Source organism: Tupaia chinensis, unplaced genomic scaffold (assembly GCF_000334495.1).
Source record: "Tupaia chinensis unplaced genomic scaffold, TupChi_1.0 Scaffold000275_1, whole genome shotgun sequence".
NCBI classification, from domain to species: Eukaryota; Metazoa; Chordata; class Mammalia; order Scandentia; family Tupaiidae; genus Tupaia; species Tupaia belangeri.
This window is the reverse complement of record NW_006159757.1, coordinates 144,515-154,753: the sequence shown is the minus strand read 5'-3', so window position 1 is coordinate 154,753 and position 10,239 is coordinate 144,515. Positions and strand designations below refer to the sequence as shown.

The following is a 10,239-nucleotide window of genomic DNA, read 5'->3' as shown; positions in this document are numbered from 1 at the left end:
TTTAATTTGACCAGAGAGGGACAGAGTGAGAGAGTGAGAGAGAAAGTGAGAAAGCATGCTGCCAAGTCTTCTCCTTTCTGTCTCTATCAGTTTGACTATTTTAGGAACCTCTAGAAGGTTTTTTTTTTGTCTTTTTATTACTGCCTACCATGCCACCTGCCAGCCCAAATAAGTACTTTTTAATGGAAACAACTTTACAAAAATCTGTCACAGATTTTTCAGACCTATTAAAACAGTTTAATGAGGGAAGAAAAACTGGTAAAATACACATACCGTAAAACGTGCCATTTTAAGCCCTGTTGACTGCGCAGTTCAGTGGCATTAGTAAATTCACATTATTATGCAGCCATCACCACCACTCACCTCCAGAATTCATCTCATCTTGCAAAACTGAAACTCCATACCCATTAAAAATTCACCCCCGTTCCCTCATCCCCACAGCCCCTGCAACCACCCTTCTCTTTTCTGTCTCTATCAGTTTGACTATTTTAGGAACCTCATAGAAGGTTTTGTTTGTTTGCTTGTTTTGTTTGTTTGTTTTTTGTCTTTTTACTACTGCCTATTTCACCTAGCATTATGTCCTCAAGTTTAGCCATGCTGTCAGAACCTCCTTTTTGCTGAACAACGTCCCATTGTACGGCTAGAACAGATTTTGTCTGTCATTCTTCCCCTGATGGATATGTAGGTTGTTTCCATCATTTGACCATTGTGAGCAATGCTGCTATGAAAGTAGATGTGCAAATATCTCTTTAAAACTCTGCTTGCAATCTTTTTCAGGTATTTACTGAGAAGTGAGATTACCAGATTGGATCAGTGTGTTTGAAAAGAGATGTGTTATCTGATGTACAGATTGTACTGGCCACAAGCATTTTAGCTGAGCAGGTCTCCTCCCGGTACTTGAATCACTTAGTACACACCCCTCCCTGCCCAACTCACATGCACACACATGCAGACACCTACCCACATATACTTGATTGGGGCTACTAACTACTGCTAGCGTTAAGAGATGCTGAAAATGTTAAATAACTAAATCAGGGTAGGATACCTGACTTAAAATGAACTAGCAAGCCCCTTCCCTAGCAATCTGGATTTACTTTCTTCTTTTTTTTTTTTTTTAATTTGCCAGAGGGAATGTATACTCCCCAGATAGAGACAGAGAGAAGTGGAGAAAGCACCCCCCAGTGGGACATGATCATTCTCCCATCCCTTCGCTTCCATTTCCTCATCCAGTCAGGATTTGGGGTACACATGTCTACATACCTGTTGAGTTTTTCCAGTCACTGAGGTCAAGATTCTAACCATGCAGTCAGCCATATGGGATCTGGCTCCTTTAACCACTAGGCTGGCCCACAATCTGGAATTTCAATTAAGAAATTTTCACAGTCTGACAGCTCCCTTACAAAGCAAGGATATAAACTCCAGAACAGTTGGCAGAAGCCAAGTTCCAGCACTGGGAATCAGGAGAAACTATTCTGTGGGTGAGAGAACAAAGCAGCTGCAGAAAGAGTAGAGTTTGGAGCTCAGGAGGGGGCATCCTGGATTCCCAGCTGTACTCTTGGCCCTGGCTGAGAGGCCTGCCTCTCCCTTAGATGTCCTGAAGTAGCCTAGTATCCTTGTAAAGGCCACTCAAGCTGCCTTCTCCAGCCAAAAGTCCTAGCTATGACACAGGCACACTCAGGTTTGTTAATAAAGGGATATATTATACCCACCTGACACAGACTTTCAACTCCATGTCTTCTTCCTATAATAGTCACTGTTATTTTCATTTGAATTGGAAAAACAAAACAAAACTCTCCAATGTCTTAGATTAGCCTAATAAAATATATTGTGTTTTTACTGCCAAGGGCAATTTGCATGAACCTAATATAAATTACTTTTTAACTATAATATGTAAATACACACTATAGGACTTAAATGACATCCTAAGGTAAAGTGTTGTTGGGAGGGTTTTTTTTTTTAAGAATTATTTTATTTAACTTTATTTATTTTTAATTTGACCAGAGAGGGACAGAGCAAGAAAGCAAGCAAGAAAGACAGAGAGAGAGAAAGTGAGAAAGCAAGCTGCCAGGTCTGGGACCTGAACCATGGTCAACCATGTGGAAGTCCAGTGTCTTTAACCACCATGCCACCTGCCAGGCCCTCCCCCTTTTTTAATTGTCAGAGGGTATGTGTGCTCACCAGCAAGAGACAGACTGAGAAGTAAAGGGAGAGGAAGAAAATACCACCCAATAGGTCGTGGTCATTCCACATTCTCTTCTCCATCCCTCCTTCCCATCAGAATTTTGGACACTTACACACACACATGTGTCTAGTATGCTTTTCAAACCACCAGGGCCATGATTCAAATTGTGGACAGCCATGTGGAATCTTGCTCCTGATGCAGAGCACTTAACCACTGTGCTTCAGGACCACCCCTCCAGCTCTAACTAAACGGACTGGGCCTCGGATAAACATTCCCTGTCACATAACTGCTAATGTTCCACTGAGGAAAATAACCATGACCCATCATTTTCTTTGTGATTAGGAAGGAAAAACATCAGCAAGTGTTCTGTGTGCAGTGTGGAAGAAAAGACCTGGCTGCAGAAGTCAATTCCTGATCACCAGCCACACCTCTTGCATAAAATATCTAAACTACTCTTCAGAAAGTATACGCAGGGTCATCAAAAAATTCATGGGGGGACCAGCAGATGGCATAATAGTTGCAGCACTGGACTCCCACATAGTCAACCACAGTTCAAGTCCCAGACCCAGCATCTTAAAACTCATGCCAGGCCTGTGTGCATGCGAGAGGAGAATGGAGGAGAGGGGATTGTGGCATGGCCATCCCCTCTAAGGGGTGATTTCTCACTTTCTGTCTCCCTGTCTTTCTTCATCTCTCTGGCAGGCACATAAGGCCTATAGCAAAAATCTCTCAAAAAATTAATGGAAATATATATTATGAAAAAAGTCAGGCATAAATTTCAAAACATTTTTGTACCTAAATTGACTTGTACTTTAATTCCATTTTTCCATGAACCTTTTGAAGTCCTATTGTATAATCATGAAACGGAGCAAAACACAGTCACCCCCTACCTCACATTTGTGAGAATTTATAAACAGGTATAACCAGCATTTCATGAATTCCTACTCTACCCTCTGATTTCTTTTGATATTTCATCAACAAGTTAGGTACTTTTACTTGCAAAGATGGGTTTTATTACTTCCACTTTTCAAATGAGCATTCTGAGATGCAGAGAGGTTAAGTAATTACCCAAGGGCACACAGCTAGTTGGTATCAGAGGGAGGAATTAAATGCAGGTCTCTCTGAGCTCTAAACTCATCATCATCCCACTGTGTGATTCTGCTTATTACATGGTACATAGGAAGGGATTTAAGCTTCACGGAGCATGGTAAAATATACGCAGGGTGTCGAAGACGCTGCTAAACACATTTACTCCAATAAAGGCTATCATTTTGGAGGCCCTTTGTTCTGGAAATGAGGCACAAAAGTTAGTGACTCTGAGAGATGAAACTTAGGTCCTTCCATTTATATGTTGTTGGCCAGCAATTCCCTGAATTCCCTCTTTCCTCTAGAGATGTCCCCATTTCCATCCTTGCTATAATTGTTTAAGTTGTCTCAAGCCAATAACAAAGACTGGTTCTCTTTTCTAAAAAGTATAAATGTTACCAAGGAACATGAGTTTTACCAAGAAATAAAGGGATTGGATTTTGAGGAAATGAAGGCATATTAATAAAACTATCATCACACTCGGATATTAGTCACCGAAGATGACAGAAGCAAGACTGAGCCATGGATGATCTGCAGGCTGCTGCAAAGCTCCAAGGTGTGTGCTGCGATCTGAATCATGTCCCCCGACACTCTTAATCACCAGGTACTCAGAATGTGACTATTTGGGGATAGAATCTTCATGGGAGAATTAAGTAATAAGGTGATTAGGATGGGCTTTAGCCCAATATGACTGGTATCTTATAGTGGGAGGGAAAATGAGAAATCACCACCCCCACCCCTCCAGAGGGATGGCCACACTATAATCCTTTCTCCTCCCAGGATCTTGGACACACACATGTGCACACGCACGCACATGCACCCAGCATGAGTTTCAAGTCACTGGGTCCAGGTCTTGAACTGCGGTCAGACATGTGGGAGTCCAGCAATGTAAGCACTATGTTTATTTTTTAGTATATTTCTTTATTCATGATAGAGGGCATGTGTGCATGAGAGACAAAGGGACAGAGACATGCTCCACAGGGTCTGATCATACCATGAACCCCTCCTGCAGTCTTCCAGTTCATCACTTGTACACTTGTACACCTGTGTGAAGTGCTTAAAGCCAACTAAACTTGGAATTTGAACCACAGTTGCCAGGTTGGATCCAGCTTCTCCTGAACGGCTTGTAGCTATTGAGCCACAAGGCTGGCCCATGATGTCCTTAAAGAGGAAGTTTGGACACAGACAGGGAAGAAGAGCCATGTGAAGACTAGAGAGAAGGCAGACATCTATAAGCCAAGGAGAGAAGCTTCAGGAGAAATTAAACCTGCCAATATTTTGATCCAGGACTTGCAGCCTCCAGAACTGTGAGAAAATAAGTGTCTGTTGGTCAAGCCACTCAGTCTGTGGTTTTCTGTTATGGCGGCCCCAGCAAATTAATATGGGATGTGAGTCATGAACTAAACTACCACACCCAAAAGTTATTTTGCATCATGACCCAAAATATGTGTACACATTTAAAACTAAAACACCATCTTCTACTGTGTGCAGAGGTCTCTGATCTTTTTCATCTTTTTCTAATTCTTTTATTTAAAAATGGAGATTGTGTTGCTTTTTTTTTTTTTTTTTTTTTTTTGTCAGTAGGCTTGTGCACTTATTGGAGAGGAATGGAGAGAGAGATAGGGAGAATGAAAAAGCGTCCTCCATGGGGGATAGCCATGCCACAATCCCTTCTCCTCCATTTCTCCCTCCTTTTGGGATTTTGGCCATACACACACATACTGCCAGTGTGTTTCTCAAGCTGCCAGGTCCAGGACTCAAACCATACAGTCAGCCATGTGGGAAACCAGGTCCAGGATTCAAACCACACAGTCAGCCGTGTGGGAAACCAGGTTCAGGACTCAAATCGCACAGTCAGCCATGTGGGAAACCACCTACACCACACCTCTGGCTGGCTTATGACCCATGAATTAGTATCAATGACCCTATTAAGGGTCGTTAACCAATTGAGTCTCAGGGGTTAACTTAATGCCAGGCGAGGCATCTGTGTCATGTGGGGCCAAGACAGGATACCTTAGAAAAGTGAGAGTTGAACATAACTGCCCCAGCTGAGATTACCTATGTCATAGTTCTTCACTTCTTGGTGCTCAGAATGGGTCTGACCTTCATACCAGAAAACCATGGAATTTGGGTGCATGGGTCTAAACTAGACGGGCATTTCAGTGGACGGTGACATTTTTAGCTGTTCTTTTCCTATCTGCAAGCTAACCTTGCTTTAGGGCAATCTCTGCTCTACTGTGCTTGTAGCCTTGGGGAAGCACTGGCATCCTGGACCACAGAACAGAGGGACTCCATCATCTCTCCACTGCTACTGCAGCAATGGGCAGCATGCAGCTCACACTGTTCTGCAGAGACTGTCCTCCACACTTTGACACCAAGCAGGGGCCCCAGGGATGGGGGTGGGGGCAAGTGGCACAGGTCCCCATAGCCAACAGCTCAGCCTGTCTCCTTGCTGCACCCTGGCCCTCTGCACACCTGGTTCCCCATGTTGCTCCCTGAGCCCCAAGAAGCCTGTTTACATGCTCAATTTTCTGATTCTCATGGTCAGGGTTGGTGTCTGTTATTTTCCACCAAGATTTCTTCCTTCCTTTCTACCTCCCTCTGTCCCTTTTTTTCTTCCTCCCTTTCTTTGAATTTCTTTCTTTCATTCTTCCATGAGCAAGAGAGACAGAGAGACAAGTGTACCCAACAGGTTCTTGGCATCCTTGGCCTCAGGAAGCCCCAACCAATCATGGATATGCATGTACCCAGCTTGTCCACAAAAGTGTACAGGTATGAATCTGGAACCCTCCTATGTGGTCAGTCTTGCAGAGCCTTATGCTACCACTGAAACTACCTTCACTTCCTGCAACCAAGATTCCTGACTGCTACTGATGTGCACTTTTAACTGGAATCCATGACCAGGTCAGCATCTCCCCTCTTACCTCGTTGCAATTCCTTTCAGAGATACAAATTATGTGAGCAAGATTTTGGGAGTGATAGGAGAGTTGGGGTGGAATCTAACATGTTGTCCTGAATTTCATCTAGATTAAAAATCAGCCACATCAAGGAAACAAGATGGGGACTAGCAGGTGGCAGAGGGTTAAGGCACTGGATTCCCATATGGTGGACTGTGGTTCGAGTCCCAGACCTGGTGGCTTGAAACTCATGCTGGGTGCGTGTGTGTGTGTGTGTGTGTGTGCCAAAAATTTCAAGAGGATAATGGAGAAAGAGGGATTCTGGCATGGCCATTCCCCCAGAGGGTGATTTCTCGCTTTCTGTCTCTGTCTCTCCAGCAAGCACAGGTGCCCTATGGCAAAAATCTCAAAAAAAAAAAAAAATAGAAAGGAAACAAAATGAGCAGCAGCATATCACACAAGTAAGTAATCTATCTCTGCACCAGGAGGGTGAGGCTGGCAGAACCTTCTTATTCACCCCAAAGAAGTGACCATGCTGGGCCCCCACAACACTCTAATGGTAGAGGTGCTTGTTGCCAAGGCACAAGGCATTTGTCTACTTTCTTGAATGTGTACATTCATCTGGAGTGTGTTGGAACCCCTAGTCAAACCTAACATACAGCCTGCTTTTGTAAATAGTTGCACTGGGTCCCAGCCATGTTCATTGGGTTGTGTGTTGTCTATGGCTGCCTTCCCACTCTACCAGCAGAACTGAGTAGTGACAGAGACAGTCCAGCCTGCAAAGCTGAAAACATCTACTATCTGGTTCTGGACAGTAAAAGATTGCTGACTCCTGACCTAGGGCAGAAACACTCAAAGAGCTGAGAGAAACTTTTGCTTATATCCTGAGTGTCCAGTCTTTAAGTCACTCTCAGTTTCTTCCTGTTCATTGTTTCAATATAAAATTTTATGTCAGTTTCTAGTTGGGTAGTACATCCATGTAGTTCAAAATAAATATCAAATGCGAGAAGTCATGTTTCTCCCTCTTCCTGCCAAACATCATGTTCCAAGAAATGACAATCCTCAAGGAGAGCTAATAAATGTCTGGAATTTTCCAAGCTCTAAGGAGGACTCGGTAGTCTCTGAGAACAAATGTGAACCTGGAGGCCAGAACGTTATTATTATTATTTATGATAGAGGGTGTGTGCATATGCACAGAGAGAAAGAGGTGTCCTAAATTGGGTCTCATCGTGCCGTAATACTCCCCCAGCTCTTGTTTGTCAGGATTTGGAGCACATGCATGCACACCTGAGATGCTTCAGGTTGACCAGGGATCTGAAGCTGGGTTGACCAGGGGACTGCCACCACTTCAGATCAGTACACTATCACTTGTGCTACCCAACAGGGCTGGTGGTACTTCTAAATTACTGTGACCCTCCTGGGTCACAAGGAGCTCACCAGCCTTTGGGGTGCAGAAAAATCACCCAGGGAGCTTGGGTGTGTGGACACACCAAGCACCCAAATCTTGGTTTCTAATACCATTCTCCAATAAAAGAAATTAGGACTCCTTGGAGAAATAACTGATTGTACAACAAAAACAGGAAAGATATGAGAGGCCTTTATAAAGTTCATAGAAAATATGTATTATGAAAAACTAGTAGGTTGGCTCTATGGCCTAGTAATTAAGGGAGCCAGATCCTATGTAACTGACCACATGGTTCAAGTCCTGGCCCTGGCAGCTTGAAAAATATTCTGGGTACATGTGTGTGTAACCAAGATCTAACTGCTGGAGAAATTGAGAGAAAGGGATTACATTATGACCATGTGATATTGGGGGGGGGTGCTTTCTCCTTCTCCCTCTATGTCTCTCTGTCTCTCTCTGGCAAACACATACACCCTATGGCAAAAAGGGGAGGGGCAAGAAAAAGAGAAAACAAATATAGATTTTTTTAATTGCCAGAGGCACATACACGAGAGAGAAGGAGAGAGACAGAGAGAGAGAGAGAGAGAGAAAGTTCTCACTAATGAAGCATGGTCATACTGTAATCATTTTGTTTCCATCCCATCAAGATTTTGGGCATACCTGCACATGTATCTAGCCTATTTTTCAAGCTTCCAGGGCCAAGATTAGAACCAATTGACCATGAGAAATCTAGCTCCTTTAACTGCTGAGCTACAGGGTCAACCCAATTTCACCTTTTTTTTCTTTTCCTTTTTTTTTGGCACCAAAATAAACTCATACTCATACTCTACTTTTCCAAAAACTTTTTAAACTCCCCTTATACATGATTATCATGGAACATTTTATAGTGCCAGAAAATAAGAATATATCAGAAATAAAAACAAAGAAAAAAACCTACATTGATCAGAGCTAACCAAAGGGTTGCAGGAGCTAAATAAACTGAACAAACTTCTTTTTTGCTTGTTAGTAAAAATTTCACATTGGGCAAGATTATTTTGTCACTTTATATTTTAGAGGAAAAAAAAAGTAAACATATCCACTCCACTCTATTCTGGATAAAAGTAGTTTCTCCAAGTACAATAAATCAACTGACTCAATCTCTTTTAGGATATTATTGAGCTTTTTATATTTCACAGAGCACAAAATCCATCATGACGGGAGAGTTTTTTTTTTTCTTTTTAATTTGGTTCCATGGACTTGGAAGCTAAATATTCTGACTCTAGTGGAAAAATTAATTTTATTTGCAATATGTGTTCTTGCCAGAGAAAGACAGAGAAACAGAGAAACCATCCCACAATGGAGCATGGCATCCCACAATTACTTCTCCATTTCTCTATCCTGTCTAGATTTTGAGCATGCATTCACATAGCCCAGCATGTTTTTCAAGTCACCAGGATTAGGATCCGAACCAGTCAGCCATGTGTGAGCCCATTCACTTAACAGCTAGGCTTCGAGCTGGCTGCCCAAATTTTTCAAAGTTGTTACTATTTCATTTTTTATTCTAAGAAACATTGAACTAATTACATTTATGGTTCTTGTTGCATTTTTCATATTTCATTCACTGTTCTCATGATTCTAAATCCATTTGAAATTCTAGGACAAAACCTATGAATGCTTACTATGTGTTGGGGATCAAGGAAAGTCTAGTAAATTTACTTAACTACCAAATTAGAATTTAGACCCAAATGCAAATGGTTGTATCATAAATTTTCTATATATTCTATATATGTAGGAAGTTTATTAGTTTATATTAGTCTACAGATATATTTAATTTGATTTAATCACATTTCATAGGCTGGATTTAGGGGATATTTTAAAAGTGCTGAGAGTTTAGTGTTTATTTTTGTAATCCAACAACTTTATCGAAAAATGCAGAAAATTTTTCTGGCTGGCCAGGAGGATAACATTTCAGTGTTGATAAATCCATTGACTGTAACAGCCCAGAAAGCTGCTGCAGGTACAGTAGAAGAGATGTCCCTCTTTGTGTAGCTGTTTTGCCAATTCCAGCTGATGATTATTCATCAACTTTTCATTTATAACCACCACGAGTGGCTTTCCTCTCTCCAGAGTCTCTAAACAGCTTCCAGGACCTGCGTGACTAATAACAAGATCTGCATTCTGAAGGTCTTCTTTCAAGGAATCCTTGTGCCTGTAAACATCCAGAGTAAAGGACTCGGTGCTGAATGGTTCAGGTGCCACTGTTCCTCTACCAATTTGGAGGGTAAGTCGGTCGTAACCAAGGCTCTTGATTATTTGCAGACTGTCGTGCACCGACACACACGCAATGAGGTCGTCAAAGCTGGTGGTCCCTACAGTAACGAACACGCACTTCATGGCGCGGGTTCTGCCAGCCCGAGTCGCAAGGACAAACTTCTTCTTGTTCAGCAAAGTTGCAGGACACTAAAAAAAGAATAGTATTTCTATACAATTGCAATGAGCAATTTGAAAATAAAGTTTTAAAAACAATTCCATTTAGAACAGAATGAAAATGAATTAAAAAAGGATAAAGCTACAGAAGTGAGAAGCTAATTTTCTGAAAACTAAAAAAAAAAAAAAATTGCTGAAAGAAATGAAAGAAGACAGAAATAAATGAAAAAACATCCCATGTTCATGGGCCAGATGACTTAATATTG

At 41.9% G+C, this 10,239-nt stretch overlaps 1 protein-coding gene across 1 annotated transcript; it reads right to left on the bottom strand.

The window, feature by feature from the left end:
• Nucleotides 1-9,255: 9,255 nt before the first annotated feature.
• Nucleotides 9,256-9,965, bottom strand: LOC102475630 (UDP-N-acetylglucosamine transferase subunit ALG13 homolog). Its single transcript, XM_014588384.2, is given in 2 exon segments — nucleotides 9,256-9,556; nucleotides 9,559-9,965. Coding segments are annotated over 2 exon segments (495 nt in total). The 5' UTR covers nucleotides 9,941-9,965; the 3' UTR covers nucleotides 9,256-9,443.
• Nucleotides 9,966-10,239: the final 274 nt, after the last annotated feature.